General features: G+C 44.9%; 1 protein-coding gene across 6 annotated transcripts in view; it reads right to left on the reverse strand.

Annotated features, from left to right (window-relative positions):
• The window catches only part of SPECC1 (sperm antigen with calponin homology and coiled-coil domains 1), a 285266-nt gene that overhangs the window by 66353 nt on the left and 196949 nt on the right, over positions 1-21964 (reverse strand). For 5 of the 6 annotated variants that reach the window (XM_030294995.1, XM_032591236.1, XM_030294993.1 and 2 more), the window contains 5 exons: positions 21625-21803; positions 7726-7871; positions 6455-6555; positions 3316-3397; positions 108-264 (listed from right to left, as the gene is read on the reverse strand). In XM_030294995.1, the coding sequence (XP_030150855.1) occupies positions 108-264; positions 3316-3397; positions 6455-6555; positions 7726-7871; positions 21625-21803 (665 nt within the window). Of the gene's footprint in view, positions 1-107; positions 265-3315; positions 3398-6454; positions 6556-7725; positions 7872-15227; positions 16634-21624; positions 21804-21964 lie in introns of those variants that run through there. The other variant, XM_030294997.2, reaches the window with a different exon arrangement.

A 21964-nucleotide genomic window follows, 5' to 3' on the forward strand; every position in this document is an offset into this window, starting at 1 on the left:
TCATTCAGGAAATATACGTAAGAAGGAAACTGACCAGAGGGGATAAAACAGAAGGAAGAACACAAGGTCATCAGCCCAGTGCTTTCTCACTGGTTCAAATGCGATACCTGAGTTTGCTTTGTGGTTTCAAGCCCCCCGTGGAAGCGCTCAGCAGCCTCGTGTTCCCGAAGCCCAGAGAAGGGGGTCTGCTCAGAGACTCGAGCGAGGGGCTCTTGCGGAGGTAAGGGTCCGGTTTCAGGTCCTCACCCCTTCCCTTTAGAAGATCTGTGTGAACAACAACATAATCACCTATTCCTGAAGAAGAGAAATCGGGTCACCACGCTTTCTTCTCAAGTACCATATAATTCTCATCTTATTCTCAAGTACAAATATATATAACAGATATAGATTTATAGATACAGTTTCCGATTAAGTAATAAAAATGCAAATAGGGACATAGTGTTTTCTAGAAAGGATTCTCCAGGCAGGACTGACTACAAGACTCATAGAGACTATTGACAAATTAGCCTCTTCTTCAAGAATTATGATGAATTTCAAGATGGCACCCGCGGAACACTGAACTGAAGCCCTTCCAAGAGCTCTGCACGGGTCACACGCCCACAAAACCAGCCCTGTCCCCAAGTAAAGCACTTTGTTTTAATCAGTGGGCATCTGAGAGAGAGAGAGAGAGCGCGCTGGTAGGTAGGTGCCCAGTGGGATTTTCAAGTCACAGGTGGCAGCAGGCAAAAAGCTGATTACTTTTCCAAGAATTGATAACTATTTTGCAAGAAAACAAGCCATTCCAGTCATAGGGTCTGGCTTGCTTACAAATAAGCAAAAATAATTCTTTAAAGGCTCCTCTCTGCTGTTCTATTAGAAACCAAAACACGTTGATGAAACAGGCTGGATCGTCCCGATGATGTTTCTTAAAGGACCACAAGGGTATAGAATGGGAGGAAAATTTGAGATGGTCTGGTCTGTAGTTAACGGGGGCAACGGCACAGAACTCAGTGATTTGCTCAGTGCCACACGACAGGCCTCTGTGACCAGGCTAAGCCCATGGTCGCCTCCTATGACACCACAGTCACGGAAGAAAACAATACTTGTACAGCTAAGAGCCACCAATTATGGGTAGTAAAGTGGGGAGTGAGGCTAATTAGCCTGGAAGAGCAGAGGGAAAACAGTGCTTACATCACTGAAGAAAACAACAAAAACAACGCATTAATCCCACTTTGGCAGCTTTTGATGACCTCAGTCTTGGCAAGGCTGGGTTGAATGCAAGCAACTTTTACCATGTAATCCTTTTTTAGTATGGTAAATAGAATCATCCGGGTAGACAGGTGCCTGGTGGGCGAAAAGAGCGGCTGCTGACAATGAACTGTTTACTTCAGGGCAAGAGCCAGTATGGCTTTGGCGTCAGTATTTATCTTGTCAATTAAACAAATGGTTTCTTGACACAAAAGGAAAAAAGAAAAAAAAATTTTTTTTTTTTTAATAGGCCTCACGCCCAGTGCGGAGCCCAACACAGGGCTTGAATTCATGACTCTGAGATTAAGACCTGAGTGGAGATCAAGAGTCAGACGCTTAACTGACTGAGCCACCCCGGCTCCCCACCAAAGGAAATTTTAAAATGGGAGGAACAGAGAAGACAAATGTTATGACCTAAAGCTCACCTAGTACATTTAAAAATGGTTAAGATGGTAACTTTTATGTTATAGGTATTATATAATCAACTTATTCCTTATTTTCCACTATATGGCAAGTGTAGGAACTCAAATCGGGTGAGTTTCCAATACCCTGTTTTGGCCTCCCTCCATTTCTCTAGTTTGCAGAGAAATAATGACCTGTTCTACTGGACTCACTTACCCTTTGTTTTTTCTTATTCTCCTGCCCTTAGACACCATTTTCTTCTTCTTCCTTGAGGTCATTATCAAGTCCTACATAAACCATTATCACTATCTGATCAAAGCAATCACCAGCCTCATTTCCAAAAGGCAACATGGTGAAAAGAATCAGAAAAAAAAATCCTATCTTGGTCCCAGAGTCATTCAGAATCGGTGGGACCAGTTATAAATCAATTAGTCCCTGTAGGGCTTGAATCTCTCTGCATTTTACAAAATGCAGGGGACGGGCTGAGGCGGTCTTCACATTGTCAGTATCGGTATTTATGTACGTTTAAAATCCTCTTATCCCACGAAAAAAAGAAAACAAAATTCAGAAGTGAAAGAAAATAAGGTGGTAAGGTTAAAGACTTTCCAGTGAAAGACCAAAACAATAACAATAGTTATTTCAGAAATAACTATGTTAAGAATGAACCTAATGGTGTTTGACCATGATCTAAAAGAAGAACAGCTAGAATTCCTTTAGATTCATACCGTGTTACAGAAGTTTTGTCTGATGCTTAGCAACACGGGACTTCTATCTATGCAATCTAGATTTCTGGCTTTCTGGACTTCCTGTTAGGCACCAGCAAATAATTCATTTAGTGTTCGCGTTCTTTCTTATCTTTTTTGTTTCCTCACAACAGTGACCACAGAATCATATACATAAATTTCTAGGGCAAATACTCAGGACAAGCTTAACATTCTGCTAATGCCTCTTTGTTCTGACAGGCGAACTGATTCCAAGAGACCAGACGTTAGAGTGGTAACAGCCAACACTTCCACAGCACCCACCCCACGCCCGGCCGCGTTCACTCAGCCCTTGGAGCGATACTATGAGGCAGACAGTGTTCTTCCTTTTTTTTTTTTTTTTTCCCTATGTTTTTTCATTTATCTTGAGAGACAGGGTGCATGCACACAAGGGAGGGGCAGAGAGAGAGGGAGAGAAAAGAGAATCCCGAGCAGGCTCTGTGCTGACAGTGCGGAGCCTGTTTGGGATTCTCTCTCTCCCTCGCTGTCCACCCCTCCCCCGCTCGTGCTTTCTCTCTCAAAATAAATAAATAAAATACCCGCGGGAACAACAGGAAGGGGACTACGCTCAGAGACAGAGCCCTAAAGAGGCAATATTTCAGGAATTGTGGAAGCAACAGACCTTTAGAATCAGATAAAATTTTTTTCTTAAAATAGTGACTTCTAAAGATTGTAAATTATTCCCTTGAGATTCAGTAAAAAGCAAGCAACCCCCCCCCCACCTCCAAATCTGGACATTTCTCCTGAACACATGCACGCTGGGAAGGACAGCTGGCAGGAAACAGGATCCAACACCCGTCACACAAAACATTTGGGGTTTTCAACTGTTTGAGATAAATGCCATGGGTTATTTTTCTAAGCTCGGTTTCGGGCAAAGAAGAAACGTCGACCGCACAAAAAAATAAGTCAGAGGTGTTTGTATTACCTGAGAGTGGAAGTTCTGGAAGATCCAAATGCTGAGTCACACCTTTGCTGGCTGGCCGAACGCTACTGTAAGTGGAGTGTCTCTAAAAAACCAAAAGGCACAGCAGCACAGGTGAGCTCGTGACCCCAAGGACAGTGTAAACAAGGCATGTGTGTCCACACAACGGTTCTTAAACTCATCAGAATCACGAGAGGGAGGTTTTAAAACAACTTATTTAGGGGCACCGGGGTGGCTCAGTGGGTTAAGCATCCGATTTCAGATCAGGTCGTGATCCCACAGTCTGTGGGTTCAAGTCCCGCACGAGGTCTGGAGCCTGCTGTGGATTCTGTGTCTCCCTTTCTTTCTCTCTCTGCCGCTCCCCTGCTTGTGCTCACCCTCTCTCTCAAAAATAAATATACATTGGAAAAAAACAACACAACTTATTTATTTGAATAGGTAATAAATGCAATTGGCCCGATCCTCAAAAGAACAGAAAGGACATAAAATGGAAAGAGTCTCCCTCTCACTCCCACCACCTGTTTCTTCTCTTAATTAATCATAATTAATCAGCTTTGTGACTACCTTCCTGGAAAATTCTATGTATATTCAGGGAGGTGTGTAAAAATACTGTTTCTGAATGGCCACCAGGCATATGGAAAGATGCTCAACTTCACTACTCATCAGGGAAATGCAAATCAAGACCACAATGAGATATCACTTCACATCTGTCAGAAGGGTCATTATTTTAAAGAGAGAGAGAGAGAGAGAGAGAGAGAGAGAGAGAAAATAACAAGTGTTGATCAAAATGCAGAAAAATTAAAATCTTTGTGCACTGCTGGTGGGCATATAAAATGGTGCACCCGCTATGGAAAATAGTAGGGAGGCTCTTCAAAAAATTAAAAATAGAACTCTTACACAATCCAGCAGTCTCACTTCTGGGTCTATATCCAAAAAAAATGAATCTAGAAGACATTTTTGCACACCCATGTTTGTTGCAGCATTACTCACAATAGTCAAGAGGCAGAAACAACCTAAATGTCCATGGACTGATGAATGGATAAACAAAATGTGGTATTTATATACACTGAAATATTATTCAGCCTTAAAAAAAGAAGGAGGGGAGCCACCTGGGTAGCTCAGTCAGTTAAGCGTCTGACTTCAGCTCAGGTCATGATCTCACAGTTGATGAGTTTGAGCCCCGCATCAGGCTCTGTGCTGACAGCTCAGAGCCTGGAGCCTGCTTCAGATTCTGTGTCTCCCTCTCTCTCTGCCCCTCCCCTGCTCACACTCTGTCTCTCTTTCTCTCTAAAATAAATTAACATTAAAAAAATTAAAAAAAAAAAAGAATGCAGTATTTTTTCCAAATACTGACATGTAAAGATGTCTCTGATAGCTTCCTTCATTCATTCAACAAATATTTACTGAGCTTGTACTGTGATAGAACTATGTGCCGGCCACTGGTCCAGGCAGAAGATAGAATAGCAAGCAAAACAGATAAAAATCCCTGCCCTCATGGATTCCATTCCAACAACAAAGTGGAATGAGCCAGTGTCTGAATGATGTTTAGTGTAATCTAATTATAAACTTTCTCTCCCTCCCCCTTCCCCAACCACACACACTTTTATGCTAAAGAAAAACATCTAGAAGGATACACAACAAGCCATCAACAGTGGTTCTTTCTGGGGCTAGGGAGCAAGGAAGATTTCTAAGTCACTCCCTTTTACAATGGTTAGGTCAGTGTGACACTGATCCAATGGTAACAGAGGTCAGAATAATGGCTACTTTAAGAGATTACTGACTGGGTGGTGGCATGGGGGGGGCCTTCTGGGGTGACGAGAATGCTTTACCTTGGTGTTGGCTGCAGGGGTGGTACATACGGAAACATTCAAGCTATATATGTTTTTTTAATGTTTATTTATTTTTGAGAGAGAGAGAGAGGCAGAGTGTGAGCGGGAGTGGGGGTGGGGGGCAGAGAAAGAGGGAGACACAGAATGTGAAGCAGGCTCCAGGCTCTGAGCTGTCAGCACAGAGCCCAACGTGGGGCTCAAAGTCCCAAACGGTAAGATCATGACCTGAGCCAAAGTCAGACACTTAACCGACTAAGCCACCCAGGCGCCCCAAAACGGTACTTATTAATGACAACATTACCCTTGGCTCAGAGAGAGCAGAGTGCTGAATGTTACTAATAACACTGAAAGCCCCAGCCTTAGAAAATGCCAAGTAGCGAGTGGGTTCCATGGTGTAATGGTTAGCACTCTGGACTCTGAAAATGCCAAGTAGCTCTGATCTAGAACCTTCACAAAACGGCAAAGGTGACACAGATTGTACCCAGTGAACTCTAAGAACTTACAAATTATAAATGTTTTCTCTCTCTGGGGGGCTTTTGGGAAAAAAAAGAAAAGACACAATTCTTTGAGAAAAATAACTAGTTCAATATCCACTTCTGGTAAAAATTACAATCTTCGGTTAACTGAAAATTTTAAATATACCTTACAAACAAAATTATATGAGGTTTAGAGTGCTTCTCTTGGATCTTTATCAGGCCTCAGAACTGCAATTGTTAAAATTTTTAAAAAATATCTATTTATTTTGAGAGAGACAGAGAGAGAGAGACAAAGTGCACCTGTGTGAGCAGGGGAGGGGCAGAGAGAGAGGGAGACAGCGAATCCCAAGCAGGCTCTGCACTGTCAGAAATCGAGAGTCGGATGCTTAACTGACTGAGCCACCCAGGTGCCCAGAATTATAATTAAAAAAAAAAATTTTTTTAATGTTTATTTTTGAGAGAGAGAGAGAGAGAGCACGCACACAAGAGCAGGGGAGGGGCAGAGAGAGAGGGAGACACAGAATGTGAAGCGGGCTCCAGTCCCTGAGCTGTCAGCACAGAGCCCGACGCGGGGCTCGAACTCACGTATTGCGAGATCATGACCCGAGCTGAAGTAGGACGCTTAACTGACCGAGCCACCTAGGCACCCCTAGAATTGTAATTTTTAACGAAAGTTTCATTATTATTATCTTACTCCTATTAAAAACGACGTTCAACGTGCCTCAAAAAATAAAACAATTGGGTTTTCACTTTCCCTTTGCGACTTGCCCGGGCACAAGACACCACGATGATACCACGTGGCACGGGCCACCACCCACGTGGCCAAAGCTCTCTTACCTGCATTGGAGAAACAGCAGCAGCTGGAGTGGTCCTCACGGGGATCCCACTCAGGGGGCTTCTGGGGGTTTTATGGACAGAAATATTCTGTCCGGTTCCACCTGCCAAGCAAAGAGAAGGCGACATTTGTATGCAGTTCCAGTTCAAAACAGCAAGTAACAGCTCCTCATTTGTTACTGTTTTGGTGACTACAAAGGCATCCCAGGATGCTTCTAAGGTACCACTCTGTTCTCTCCTCTGGACTAGTGCTGAACAGGGGAAGGAGTGGGGAGGAGCCAACTACACGGGGGTTGCTCTTAGAGGTGGGACACACAGTGACGGGGCGGGGGGGGGAAGAGAACACGTGACGAGGCATCTAAGGCAATAAGGAACAGGAAAATTCTTGCACAAACCATTCACTGTTCATTCACTTCCTATCTTCACAGACTGAACGTAGTCACCGGCTTTCATATCTTTTAATATTTGCAAGCTAATCTTCATCTAACTTAGCTACAAACTATTTTAGCAAAGACAACCAGGTGCATCCTAGGATTAGCTAGGGGTAATAACTCTAGTCTCCCTACACCACAGGCGTTATCTGTTGCGGTCAAGAGAAGAAATATACTGCTATTTTGGACAGATGCACATTTGGTTTCTTCCATCTACTATATTTATGTGCGTAGAGTAGCAACATGCATTTTCCTCACGTACATAGTTAACAGTGAGTAACGGTGAACTGTGAGCCAGAGAGACATTTACAGAAAAATCTGGGAATGTGTCAAGATCAGGCATGACAGGTCAGAACAGGCAGTCGCACACAAGACCAGGGAGAGAAAAGTCTAACAGTATGTTGTGAGACGAGCAAGGCCGGCGGCGGGGGGTGTCCAACAAGAGAGCCAAAGGCATAGATTCAACACCTCATTTTCTAGGAAATGAAGCCTCCGGCTGACCCTGCTAACTCTCATGAGACGGTAAGAAGGCCAGTGGTGGTAACCTGAGTTTAATGGACACAGAGGCAGAAGAGGAACGTGGCAAGTCTGGAATTAAAGCTAAGGAAGAGGTGGAGAGAAAGAGGAGGCTGTATTACGTGTGACGCAGACTCTTCAGGGTTGTCTTACGGGAGCCTCAGCAAGGCTGCAGAAGTCTCTTGTACACGGCAGCTACGTGCAGAATGACGTAGACGAGCCCTTGTGGTTGCATTAATTTGGGGCCAGTGTGGAGTAGAGACAGCTTGGTATGTGGGGCCACCGTCTGAATTTGAGTTGGATTCGTGAGACCAAATGATGAAATACCTGGACGTCCCAAGTCAAATGACTTGATGAGGGACTTAACGGTGGTCGCAGATTCCGAAGGCGTCGGAGATGTTCTGTTCACATAGACGCCATGCCACCGGCTGGGAGCATCGACCTCGGGGGGTTCTGACTCTTCATTCACAGGTCTGCATGGTAAAGAGTACGGCAAATTGAAAAGGTGGAGGATGTTCCCAGGGGGGAAGAGACACAGATGGAAACAGAAACAATGCCGAGAAAAACAAATCCGGAAGGAGGATCCCCAATTTAAAATCTCATTTTCTGTATCCGCTTTGCCTCTCTGGGAAATAATATAGGTACTGCCCTCTATTTTTATCAGAGATGTTTTCTTGGGAATGGCCAGGAAAGTATTTAAAAAAATTTTTTTAATGTTTTTAATATTTTTGAAAGAGAGAGAGAGAGAGAGAGAGAGAGAGACAGAGATAGGGGGACACGGAATGAGAAGCAGACTCCAGGCTCTGAGCTGTCAGCACAGAGCCCGACGTGGGGCTCGAGAGATCATGACCATGAGATCATAACCCGAGCTGAAGTAGGATGCTTAACCACCCACCCAGGTGCCCCATGAAGGGGTCTTTTAAAGACAGATCATCTGATTCAATTCTCTTGTGCCTCATCTGGGACATGGTAGCGTGTCATTTAATCTCCCTGTGAACAAGCCAAGGCAAGACCTCCCAATCTTCTGATTTCTAAGTCACTACTCTTTCTCTTATAGCAAATTGCTACCAGCTGTTTTTGGAAGATGACTCATTTATGAGAATGGCTCAAACAGAATATTTCTGGCAGTGTATTTTAATAAGGTCAGTGGAAGTTTAAAATATTTATTTACTGATCTTTCTGGGATCAACCCAGCTGCTCATAAGCTTCCGTGGTTGAATTTACTTGTCCTTAATTCTTGTCCTTAATTCTCAAAGCTTTCTTCTGTTGCTCTGTGATCGATGTGAACAAAATAAATTTTAGTGAGGCGGAACTTAAAACATTGAAATCATGCTGTCCTACACTTTTGTCTCCCCCTTCTTTTGAGTGAAAAAAAAAAAAAAAAATAATAACCTGGTGACTTCCTTGAAAGAAAATACCAGGAACTTCAGAAACTGGTAGGGAGCTGGGTTTTAAAAAAATGTCTTTAATGTTTATTTATTTTTGAGATAGAGAAAGAGAGATCCAGGGAGGGGCAGAGAGAGAGGGAGACAGAGGATCTGAAGTGGGCTCTGTGCTGAGACCAGAGAGCCCAATGTGGGGCTCGAACTCACGAACTGTGAGACCATGACCTGAGCCGAAGTTGGATGCTTAATCGACTGAGCCACCCAGGCGCCCACCGCAACCCCCCCAATGTTTTTTAACTGAATGAGTTTGATTTTTGTATTTTCCCCATTGTGTTATACAGTATAAAATCAAGTGGTGAATACGCAGAAATAGAATGAAATCAGGTTAGGAACAAGCAGGAAAAAAAAAATCTCCAATTTCTGTCCCGGCCATTCCGAGGAAGGTCAGAAACAAAGTGAACCACCTTCTCACCAACCCATTTAAAGGACGGGCTCCCAATGGGGCTTTGCAGAAACTCAGGGCACCCTTCAAAGGAAGATTTTTTTTTTTTTTTTTTTTTTTGAGAGAGAGAGACCGCATGCACGCACAAGTAGGGGAGGGGCAGAGAGAAAGGGAAAGACAGAGAATCCCAAGCAGGCTCCGCACGGTCAGCGTAGAGCCCGATGCAGGGCTCAAACTCACAGACCGTGAGATCATGACCTGAGCTGAAATCAAGAGTCGGATGTTTAACCGAATGAGCCACTCAGGCGTCCCGAAGGAAGATCTTTTTTAAAAATTCATTTTCATTTGGTTCCTTGATAATTTAATGCAAACAATCCTACCTTCTGCCAAGGTATTTCCTTCAATCACCTACATTTCTCTGTGATTCAACAGATCAAATGATTAATAGGAAGGCTCATTTAGAAAAGAGCAAGGGTCCAAGAGCCGATTCCCAGTCCTCTGGCCTTCAGATACCCCAAGACTATATTTCAAATGATCAGTCGGCTTGCCTAGAACAGTAAGAGTCAGTAGTGGGGAACTCTGCAAGCTGTTTAAGCAGATCGGAGAAGCCGCTGAACCAAATACCACCCCCTGCCCCGCCATGTTATATAACAGGGACGCATGTGTATATGTGCATGCACACGCCTGTCAGGGGTAGAAGGATTCACAAAACAAAGCCTGAATTGAAGAACCATAGAAAACGGCTATTAAGAACACTATTGTTTTTTTATTAGCACAGCACCTTAATCATCAATAGATCTGAAATTCCTTTACGGCAGCCTGTTAGGATTGTCCTAGATCGACCAGTAACAACCCTGGCAATAAATGAAATACTACATTTTCTCTGTTCTAAGGAAGAGTAAGACTCTGTATTCTATAAAGGATGTTAAGAAATATTAAGCATGTAGCAGGTGCATTGTCACAAATTCATTAAATACAGGAAAAGCTTCAAGGTTAGGAATTTGTTCTATGCTAGCTATTACGTCCTGAAGACAGAGGTTAGGTTCGAAGGTCAATCTGTAGAACAAGACCCACACACACATATCATCAAATGAGCTTTGAAAATCTCCTATGTCACCCAGAAGTACAGCTTCCATGGTTTTGAAGGGACAACTATATACAAAGATACTATCTTTCAATATGCCTAGTATTCGATTTCCCTATAGCATCGAGCAAGCAGTCTCTCTATATTCAGGTGCCTCGCAGATAAAGGAGCTGCCGTGTGCTTAGGGGGCACGATGAAAACAACAAAAATGAGGTGTGTCTCCATCTGATTCCAGAATGTAAGACTATGATAATAATGAACGATTTTTGCCAAAAAAAAAAAAAAAATTTTGCATACAGCTCCATAGTAAGTACCATGTATCTTAAAAGTGTTATGTAATTTACTTAACGTGTATTTTTAAAAATGCTATCAGTATTTATTTCATTGCTCTTATTTTCATGCGGTAATCTGCTCTTAGGAAGGGGCAACCCATACCCGAGAATGACCGACCGTTGCAGGCAAGGACCACGTACTCACTGTTGCTGTACCTTCTAGGTCTTTGGTTCTAATTTAAACGTATGTGCCCGTGTGTCTGCAGTCGTCTTTTATTTTCAAAATGTTACCAGTCTCTCTAATTCACTGCTCTCTTTGGTTAAAGATAGAGTCTTCAAGTGGTGCTGACTTTCCACAGCACTTATTTCGTCATCCAGGTCCATGTCGATGCAAGAATGTAACATGTGAGCTCTTGTATGTGCTTAGTTCAAAACTTTTTTTAATGTTTTTATTTTAGTTTTGAGAGAGACAGAGAGAGAGAGAGAGCAGGGGAGGGGCAGAGAGAGGAGGAGATGCAGAATCCAAAGCAGGCTCCAGGCTCCGAGCCGTCAGCACCGAGCCCGACGAGGGGCTCGAACCCACGAACAGTGAGATCATGACCTGAGCTGAAGTCAGACGCTTAACCGGCTGAGCCCCCCGGGGGGGCCCTGATGCTTAGTTTTAAAGTATTCAAAAGTTAACTACCTCTGTGTCACACCACCGCTACCTTCATAACCGGCAGGTCAGTATCTGTAAAGAAGACCAGTCATGTTCCTGAAAACCTGAGTGAGCCCAGCTCCAGGCCCTTCCTGGCACCACACAGACTCACAACCTCTGCCTCCCCTCCACTCACCTCGCTTCTGGGCTACAACCCTAGCTACCCGGGGCTCTGTTCCGTTTAGGTCTTCCGTCTGTGCCTTTGCTCATTCTACGCCCTTGCATGGAATGCAATTTTCTCCACGTGTTTCTTACTGTCGTGCGTGGGACAAATCTAAAAGTGGTCTGCAGCTCTAGAGTGAAACAGAAATGCATAACTATTCTGGCTCTCAGGTATCCGTGTTTTCCCGAATCTCATTCTGGAATTTCAGTAGAAGCGTAGACACGGCAGTAAAACAAACAGGGTAAGAGAGCACTTTGAACACAGGCATCCTCATCTCCAAATCCCAGCAGTGAGAGTCACTGTGGAAATCCTGCCTCAGCACCGGACGCTACAGAAAGACAGCATCTACCTGGCCTGAGCTTTGAGGACTTTCTGCTACATAGAGAGTAAGTGGGAGGAGTGGGGGGAGGGATGGAAAGTAAATACTACGGCTTTATTCCCGATTCCCTTTCAGAGAAAATGAAGATGTGGGGAAGCTCCTGTGACGGCCCCCGTTAGGGAGCTGGGCCTCAGAGGAGCAGAGGAAGCCCTGAGCACACAGAGCACTCTTCCTGCAAGGGCTGGGCGACATTAACATAGGACTGTCCGAAGAGGCCAGAGATGGTTTATCCCAGGTAAAAGGACAGTAGCAGAAAGGGGCAGATTAGGAAGAGCCACAGCACGTCCCTGAAACGGACAATGGCTAGCAAAAGCAGACCCAGGATGCTGGTTCCCACAATTAGTTTCATCAGAGAAGGAACTGGACACATGAATTTCACCCACTACGAACCTGTTCCTCTGTACTTCATTTGAGCTTCTGTGTCTCCGATATGTGTAACACCAATTTACCTTAAAGAACCTTCCTTCTCGGGCGCCTGGGTGGCTCAGTCAGTTAAGCGTCCAACTTCAGCTCAGGTTATGATCTCAAGGTTCATTGGGCTCTGCGCTGACAGTGGAGAGCCTAATTGGGATTCTCTCTCTTTCTCTCTGCCCCTTCCTCTCTTTCTCTCTGTCTCAAAATAAATACATAAACTTGAAAAAAAAAAAAAAAAAAGAACCTTCCTTTGTATCCTTTTAAAAAAAAATTTTTTTTTAATGTTTATTTTTGGGAGGGAGAGAGACACAGTGCAAACAGGGGAGGGGCAGAGAGAGAGGGAGACACAGAATCCGAAGCAGGTTCCAGGCTCTGAGCTGTCAGCACAGAGCCTGACGCGGGGCTCGAACTCAAGAACTGCGAGATCATGATGACCTGAGCTGAAGTCGGCCGCTCAACTGACTGAGCCACCCAGGTGCCCCTCTTCATATCTTTTTAAGACATGAAAAGATTTTAGCAGTAGTCAGGCCAAGTGGGTACAGACGTAAGCAGCACCTATAGACACTGATCTTGCCCTGATACGCTAACCCATTTAAGCAAGAAGAGGAGACAGGCAATTATCTGCCTTGCCCTAAGACATGCCCTGATCTATGCACAGATTCCATAACATAAAATGAAAGGAATGAGTGCACTCAAGGGAGAGCAGACATTTGTAAATTCATGACAGGAGACAGAATCATATGCTTGATAGAAACTGCCTTGAGAATACAACAAAATTCAAGAAAAGGAGATAATATATGAAAGATGACAGTTTACGATGAAAGGCCAAGTCTAAAACATGATATCAGGAATCTAATAATCCCATTAAAATCTTTTTAAAGCAGTTTTGTTTAAAAGTTCTAGAAAAAAAGAAATGAAAACACATGAGGAACATCCCTCTAAAAATAGACAAAGTACAACATAAAGGTGGAATTTTGATTTAGTGGGTAGAGGATGGTTTGGATCATCAATGGTGCTGGCATGACTGGCTGTCCACCTGGAAGATAAAGACTCATACCTCACATCGGACTAAACAAAGAAAGGTAGACCAAATATCTGAGACAGAGAGAGAGAGAGAGAGAGAGGGAGAGAGAGAGAGAGAGAGATAGATGAAGGAAATGTGACAGCCTATTTGTGTAAGATTAGGGTAGGGGAAGCCTTTTTTTTTCATTTTTAATGTTTATTTTATTTTTGAGAGACAGAGAGAGACAGAGCATGAGTAGGAGAGGGGCAGAGAGAGGGAGACACAGAATCCGAAGCAGGCTCCAGGCTCCGAGCCATCAGCACAGAGCCCAATGCGGGGCTCAAACTCACAAACCGTGAGATCGTGACCTGAGCCGAGGTCGGATGCTTAACCGACTGAGCCACCCAGGTGTCCCTAGGGTACGGTGAATCTTAAACAAAACAGAACAAAACAAAACCCAGAAACAGTAAAAGAAAACACTAACAGATTACACTGTGTAACAATATAAAATTTTCCCTGATCAAGATGAAGAGCCAAAAGACCCATAATATACTGGAATAAATACGCATCCCTAATAAAATGCTGATTTATAAATGGATAAGAGAAAAACAATCATCTCAATGAAAAAATAAGCAAAAGTGCTAAACAAGCAATTCTCAAAAAGATAAAACACAAATGGTTAACATAAAAAAATATGCTCGGGAAAATGCAAAGTTAAAGTACTAATGAGATAGAAGTTTTTGTTTATCCTACTGTCAAAAATTAAGATTGGTATTATCTACTTCTGCTAAGGCTGTGTATAAACAGGCAGTCTCGTCAAGGATAAAAGGTCATAAGTCTTAGGTAAGTAATCTAACAAATCTATTAAAATCAAAAATGTGCATATCCTCCATTATAGCAATCATATTTTTACGAACCCATCCTATGAAAATAAAACCACATATCTATAAGTGTATGTGGATAAGGACTGCTGTTATCCCATTCTTGGGAAAGTAAAAAACCATGAAATATAACCTTGATGTTCACTGATATGACAATATTCGAATGTTCTAGGGCACATTCATCCTCTGGGACACCAGGCAGCTATGAAAATGAGTTACATTCATATATATTGACCTGGAAGGATGCCCATGGTACACTGTTCAGTAAAATGTGAAAATGCAGAGTACTGTACAGAATATAATGCCATTTTTATAAAAAAATAAAAATGAACCTTATATATTTTTAGGAGTAGAGGAGGAGGTAAAGAAAAACAAACATGCTGTGAACACTGATTACCTTACAGGGTAGTATTAGAGAGAGAGAAAAAAAAATATATATATTTTTTTGAGAAAGAGAGAGAAGGCCCAAGTGACTGAGGGGCAGAGAGAGAGAGAATCTCAGGAGGGGCAGAGGAAGGTGGGGGGAGGGAGGGAGAGAGAGAGAGAAGTGGCACTTGTGTTTACCCGAAGCAGGAGGGCTCGACCTCATGAACTGTGAGATCATAATCTGAGCCAAAGTCAGATGCCTAACAACGGAGCCACCCAGGCACCCCGGGGAAAAGATTATTCTTCATTATCCATTTCCATTTTGTTACCCGGACACCTAAATATTCGTAATTAAGAAGAAGTCCAATATACCCAATCACCAAGTGACCTATTTATTTTTACATTTCAACAAGACAAATCTAGACTTCAAATTCCATGTACTAGATTTTTTTTTTTTTTGAAACACTGGCGTTTTGCTTTGACGGTTTATGCAAAATCAGTATTTTTGCCCCTTGCCCTCTTGTTACCATAATGAAATCATTTTTAAAAACTGCATTCATATTTAAAATCAGCCTCCTATCAACAAATGTGTACTGAAAGCCCAGCTTGCTTCTAGCTCAAATTCTAGTTATTGGACGTGGCTTTAAAGATCTGAAACTCCGTGCGCTTAGAAAACGGAGGACAAGATGACACGAAGGCCCTGCGAAAACGTGGCCAGTGATTACAAATCAGGCAACAGCGTCTTCTGAATAGTAACATATTTATTTAGCGGTTCATAAATGCTTGCGTATAAAAATATTCAACGGTACCCAGAGTAAAGAGAGATCGAAATACGGGGTGCAAATATAGCTGTGCATCTGAAGTTGAGGTTATGTTCTTACTGTTCCTGTTGAAAAACACCTGACAAGTGAATTTCACAGCATTCCAAGAAATTCGCAATCTGAGGTAAAGGTCTCCCAGTTTATAAATTGGACAAGGCCAGCGAGAGTCTAAACTATTTTTAGGGAGAAGGCATTGAACTCTCTTCTTTCTATCACCAAGCTAAATGTTTCTAGGGATTCTGGGCTCTCTGGTTGGGACATGCCAGACCATCCTCCTGAGTTACAGTGTTCCTGTTTCTCACGTCCTTGTACCAGACAGGGACTCTGGTCTCATCCTGGAGACACACAGCTAAGATCCAGAACTGTCTGGGCCACAGGAGGCCGTGCCTGACGGCGGCCGCCGAATTAACGTGGATCTTCACAAACTTGGTACTTCCAGAGTTTAACATCACACTCTGAATTCTGGATCCCACTCAACGACACACTTCTGGATTCAAAGCCTTTCAGTTCCCGAGTTTTATTCCTGAGGCATCTGTTGTAGTTGTTGACTAATTTCCAGTCAGATTCCAACGGGCACTGTCACCACGGAAGATTACTGCTTCAACTACATCCTTTATTATCAGCCAAACGTCTATTTGTGTTGAGCCCAACAGAGATTTGGGAAATCAACCCCAAGCTTAGCGGTGGCTTGTGTCCGATGAGGCCATGAAGTCAGACCCCAGCCTGAAAGGGCTCATTCGAGGCTTGATATGAAGGAAGCGGAACCTGCTGGCTTCTTCAGAATGAGACCTCACACAGACGGCTTCCTATTTTGCCTTCAGTAGTGTTAATTCCAAGATTGTCAGATACCATTTTCAAGAGGAAGCACAGAAATAAACTCCAGAAAGTCGAACACAAACATGGGCTGTGTTCGCCTCTGCTCCCTCGGAACACCCTAGTTGCACATAAAAAAAATGTTTCACAACATGCTTGTGCTTTTTTGTTTTGTTTTGTTTTCCAGAACTTCATCTTAGGCTCCAAATAAAAGACTTCGGGATCTTCTGAGAAAAAAAGTGGGGGGGGGGAAGGAGGGAAGGATCATTCATCTCTGATCGTGCACAATGAATGAGTGGATTCCAAAACGCGGAAAAAAGGTACAGACTTGATGGCAATGACTCTGTGTGAAACAGTGGGTGTTATAAGGAGACAATCTGGCTCTTTGAAAGGGGTCATTTCTCCTCTACATTATTCCCCCTTTCATATAGAAATGGCTGTAGTTTCCCATCATGGCAAGGGCTGGGCTGTCTTTCTTCCAGCAAATGCTCTGCTAGCTGACAGAGACCACGGAGCTGTGGAAATAGAAATGGAGGGGGAAAGGCTGGTAAAGGAGTTCCTTGAGGCAACATGCTCTCAGGCTACACACAGAGGAAGGAGTGGCTGACACTGACCCACGGGGAAACACGAGCAATCTAGAATAGGACCAGCATGTTTTCATTCCTGTGCCTCTAACAGTTTTGGAAGTCAAAGGTCTTCAGTCAGAGAACATGCCAGAGACTTCAAAACACCACCACCAGCCTCCTCTCACTAGACCTTCACCAACGGGCAGCTGTGCTGGGGAAGTAGAGACCGCCAGGAGGCACAAAATCAGGCCCCTCTGTAATTTACAGAGCGGTTCGGGCATCCCTCTACTGTCCTAGTAGAGGCCAAAAAAGAAAAAAAAAAAAAGGGGGGGGGATTTATTATTAAGGCATAAAAGTCCTAAAGATCTAGGGAAAGCTTACGTCCACACTTTTCAAAGCAACTCTGTAAAGACTGGGATTTGGGGGGCAGGCACCTGGGTGGCTCAGTTGGTTCAGCATCCGACTTCAACTCAGGTCATGATCTCATGGCTCCTGAGTTCGAGCCCCACATCGGGCTCTGTGCTAACAGCTCGGAGCCTGCAGCCTGCTTCAGATTCTGTCTCCCTCTCCCTCTGCCCCTGCCCTTCTTGTGCTCTGTCTCTCTCTCTCTCTCAAAAATAAATAAACATTAAAAAAAAAAAAAAAAGATGGGGGTTAGGGGATGCAGACATCGCTCTTTAGGACTCTAGACTGTGTATCCAATGCCACAGATGCAAATTCCAGCCATGAAAACATGAGGAGTGGAAGGGTTGTGCTGGGATCCCAGAGGGCCAATTTGCATATAGAGGGCCACAGGAAGGACCAGAGGCCCCTGACGGTCCCAGGTGCCCAGAACCTGCTTAGAAACCCCTGTGAGAACAGGTCACCCTTCTGGCGGGGCCAGGGAGGCTGTATTAAAGTCGCTACAACAAGAGAACCGGAGAAGATCTCCGAGAATCTGCACCTCCGACTTCCAGGCTCTGCCTTTCAGTGAGAGTCCCAGAACCACAACCCCCCCCCCCCCGCCGCCCCCCGGCGAGCGGCTGTGACACGTTACAGCTGTGGGAACACAGAGGGCGGCACAGGCACGTGACGGACGTTAGGGCAGGATACACCGTGCACACAGAGTTAGAGCCGATTCCAGAGAGTCTGGCAGTGATAATATGCCACCACGCTGCCCGCTTCAGAGGGGACAACACAAGAGCCAGTAAGCGGCACAAGCTAGACACGTTCGGAATCTCAGCCATTCTGTTTAGAAATCGCTACGGTTCGTGAGGAACAGATGTTGAGTGTTTTTAATGATCTCTTTTTCAGATGTCACCATGGATGCTTACTGGGGTCATATGATAAACATACAGTGAGAACCGAGTAAGTCACCCTAAAAATAATGGTTTTTACTGTTTCAGAGTAAGAGAAAAAAAAAACGTGTAGGTCTTTCCCTGTTACCGTTGGAGAAGCCTGGGTCACTCCCTGCTCAACAATGTCCCTTCACTAGAAAGGTTGTGTGTGGCCCATCAAGTCACTATGTGGGGCTGCGTGTGCGTTCTCTGTATCTGAAGGCCAGGCCCCAGGTCTTGACTTTTCCAGAAAAAGGCGTGATGTTTTAATTTCGATGGAAGTTTTAATTTTAACGTCTTGCTCTTAATGACTCAAAGCTGAAAGAAGCCAGAGTTGAACAAGTTATTATCCTTTCATCCATTAATTTACCAATGTCCGGCAGAACAGATCACTTCCAGGCCACTAAGAACTACCCTGGCTTGTACAGAGATGCCTGGGTGGCTCAGTCAGTTAAGCGTCCGGCTCTTGACTTCAGCTCAGGTCATGATCTCACGGTGCGTGGGTTCGAGTCCCACGTCGGGCTCTGCCCTGGCAGCACGAAGCCTACTTGGGATTCTGTCTCTCCCTCTCTCTCTCTGCCCCTTCCCACTTGTGCTGTCTCTCACAAAATAAATAAATAAATAAAGTTAAAAGAAAAAAGAACTACACTGGCGTGCTCAAATTTCTGTTAGAGAAAAGGGAGGTCCACAGCCCAGCTAAAACGTGGAGATGCCACTGTGTCTGGGAGGTTCATTGGGCAGAGGGCACTCACTGTTGGCACGTGAGTTCCTGACCCTCCCATCAGGGGACGGCCAGCTGCCCAACTGGTTTCAGAGAACACAAGGGCCTTAAATCACGAGCCACTCTTATCTCCTGCTTGGAGGGACAGAGGAGCTCGGTCCGGGAAGGAAACCGTGCCAAGTTAGTGGCAAAGACAAGACTAGAGCCTCGTACCTACCTATCTTCACATCGGTTTACTCGGACTCCAAAATCAAAATGCCTTCGAAAACGTAACAGGACCAAAGACTGCTAATGAGCTAGTTTTCAGAATGATGGAAAATACTAGGTTAAATAACGTTCTGATTTAATAAAGGCTAACTTGTATTCACACCCAGGCACTTCCTTTGCTCACCTACCAGCGTCATTATATCCCTTCAAATGCCTATTAATGCAAAATGAGAATGTGAATCAGTTAATCCCATAGTAGGACAGAGGCGCTCTTCTGATGCTCTTACCTTCTCTCAGTTGTACTTGGAGGACCTCATCAGAGAATTTTCTGCAAGTTCGTTGGCTGTGCCTGAACCAAGAATGACTTTCGAGTTCTCGCTAGGTGACTGGCAAAGTCAAATTGGGTTTCAGTCAAGAACCCATTCAGCCAAGACGGAAACACTATGTCGCTTCAGGACCTTTGAGGGTGTGAGTCAGTTTCAAGTCTTGCTCGTGGGGGAGGTTCAGGAAGTGGCTGGGCCATCGGCGAGTACCTTTCAAAGAGTCGACTCTTTGGAAGGGCCAGTCTGCAGAACTGGATCAAGAAAGCGGCACCCGCCACTGTCTGAAGCCCCGCCCGACACGATGACGGGCGAGACACACACTGATGCCTGCAGGGTTTCAGTAATCTGCCACGTTCTGGGGATGGTGCCAGCTCTACACTTCTGAAATGTTTTGTGATAGGGGATTAAACTGCTAGATCTGGGTGGGAGGTTTGCAAATCACTAGAAAATCAAAAGAGATGCATACAGTGTCTATAAAAAAAAAAAAAGTGACCCGAAGTTTGAAGATGTAGGATATTGTATATGGATCCTAAAGAGTCAAGACGCATGCGAGGATTTCTTACGGTATCAGAGTTCAAGTTGTACAATCTGGCCTGTGTCTCAGAATCTATGTAAGAAATACAACAGCCCACATAATAACTTATTCAGGGTCACTATATAAACTCAGGACTCGTCTCTTATCCTTTACTTTTAAGATAATGTATGGATGAAGCAACGCAAGTTATGATCAGGTTCCTCTTCCAAAGACACACGTTATGAAAGCGAGACAAAAGGACAAATAAACAGAAGCACAAAAGCAGACTAGGGGACCTCGTGGTCATGTCAACACTATCAAGTCTAGTCTTCCTATCCTTCCTCAATGTAAAATTCACACGCCCTGGCGGCCGCAGGGTATAGGTGTGACTATAAAATAATCACCTCGATTTTCAAGCGTGAATCACGGAACAAGCTACAAATGTTGTACCTGAATCCTTCTCTACGGGCTGTTTTCTGTAAAAGTCATCAACAAAGGAAGGAGGGAGACTAACTAAAGCAAATTTGGGGAGAGAATCGAAACAGAGTTCTCATAAGAAATCTACTTTTTCCCATGTTATGAAATTCATGATAATACATCAGGCCCAAAGGCTCAGAATCTAGCCAGGGAACAAACCCTCGAGATCCCGGAAAACATGTAAGAAAAGCAAACTGTACCAAGCAGCATTCAGGACCCACTAACTCTGATTTTAAAATGCTACATTTCATATTTCAAAGGCATCTCGAAATTCCAAATAATTTCCTAATATCCACGAATCCCAAAGTTAGGGACATTTACTCCTGACTGGGGGAAGGGGACACTGCATTAGTTAAAGCCTAAAGTACTGTTTTGTAATCTCGTTTGTAAACCATTTCAATTTTAAATGATAATTAACTTTGAGCTCACTTTAGGAGTACCTTCCTCTGAAACATCCCGCTTAAGAAGAGCTTTCTGGGGGGCACCTGGGTGGCTCAGTCGGTTGGGCGTCCGGCCTCGGCTCAGGTCATGATCTCAGAGTTTGTGCGTTCGAGCCCCGCATTGGGCTCTGTGCTGACAGCTCGGAGCCTGGAGCCTGCTTCGGATTCTGTCTCCCTCTCTCTCTGCCCCTCTCCGGCTCATGCGCCCACGCATTCTGTCTGTCTCCCTCTCTCTCTCTGCCCCTAACCCACTCACATTCTGTCTCGGTCTCTCAAAAATCAATACAAATTAAAAAAAATTTTTTTAAAAAAGAAGAGCTCTCTGGGGCGTTACACCATGTGATTTCCCTCCCTCGGAACGAAAAAGGAAAGTCACCTATCTGCCAGATGTTGAGTTTGCCGTGCTCATCCTTTCTCATAAAGAGGGTTATTTCAAGGGCTTTTGGAGGCAGGCCACAGGCATTGCCAAGGGAGAAGCATGTCACTGGGCCATGAGAAATGAGTCCCTTATCTGGTGGCAATTCCCCCGGGGAGTGAGTCCAACCTTTCCCACGCAAGGTGTTGCCACGGCTCACTGAAGTGGGCACTGCCGGGCGCTAACCAGCGCTGGGATTTAAGGAGCATCCCAGACATCTTTCTAGTCTTTCAATGTAGGAGGACACGTGGCTAGAACTTTCGTACGTATGCGAGCCAAGAGTCTTCTCACCGCCTTGGGCCAGAGAATGGGCAGCCACGGGGCCCTGGATGAACCGTTCCTAGGCTGTGTCGTGGTGGCGGCCGCGGGGGAGCGAGCTTAGGAAAGGAATAAAGATTTTGCGCAGAGAGACATCAAAGCGCCACGTCTCCAGACGGCGAAGGCTCATGCATGGCGATTAAGTGAGAAGCCAAGCACTGCGCGGGTGCCCGCCAGACTCACAAACGCGTGGCTCCGTCGTGACCAACCTGCCGTGGCCCTGCATGTCCCCCAGCTCCTTCTGCAGCCTCGCGTTCTTCTCCTCTTCCTCCAGCAACCTCCGCTTCACGGCGCGTAGCTCCTGCTGTGTCTCACACTTGATGTCGTTGGCCACGACCACCGCGGTCTGCAGGTCCGCCTGGAACCGCCTCCACTCCTCGGTCTCCTCCTGAAAATGCCAGGACCCACGCCCGCGTCACCGGCCGGCCAGGCCTGGCACGTGGGCAGGGGTGCCAGGGTCCCCCCCCGTGTCAGCCACCGAGGAAGACTGGCCAGGCGGCACCGAGCACCGCTCTCGTGCTGCCTCACTACCGGGCAAGAGGCCCAGCA

This window comes from Lynx canadensis, chromosome E1 (assembly GCF_007474595.2).
Source record: "Lynx canadensis isolate LIC74 chromosome E1, mLynCan4.pri.v2, whole genome shotgun sequence".
NCBI classification, from domain to species: domain Eukaryota; kingdom Metazoa; phylum Chordata; class Mammalia; order Carnivora; family Felidae; genus Lynx; species Lynx canadensis.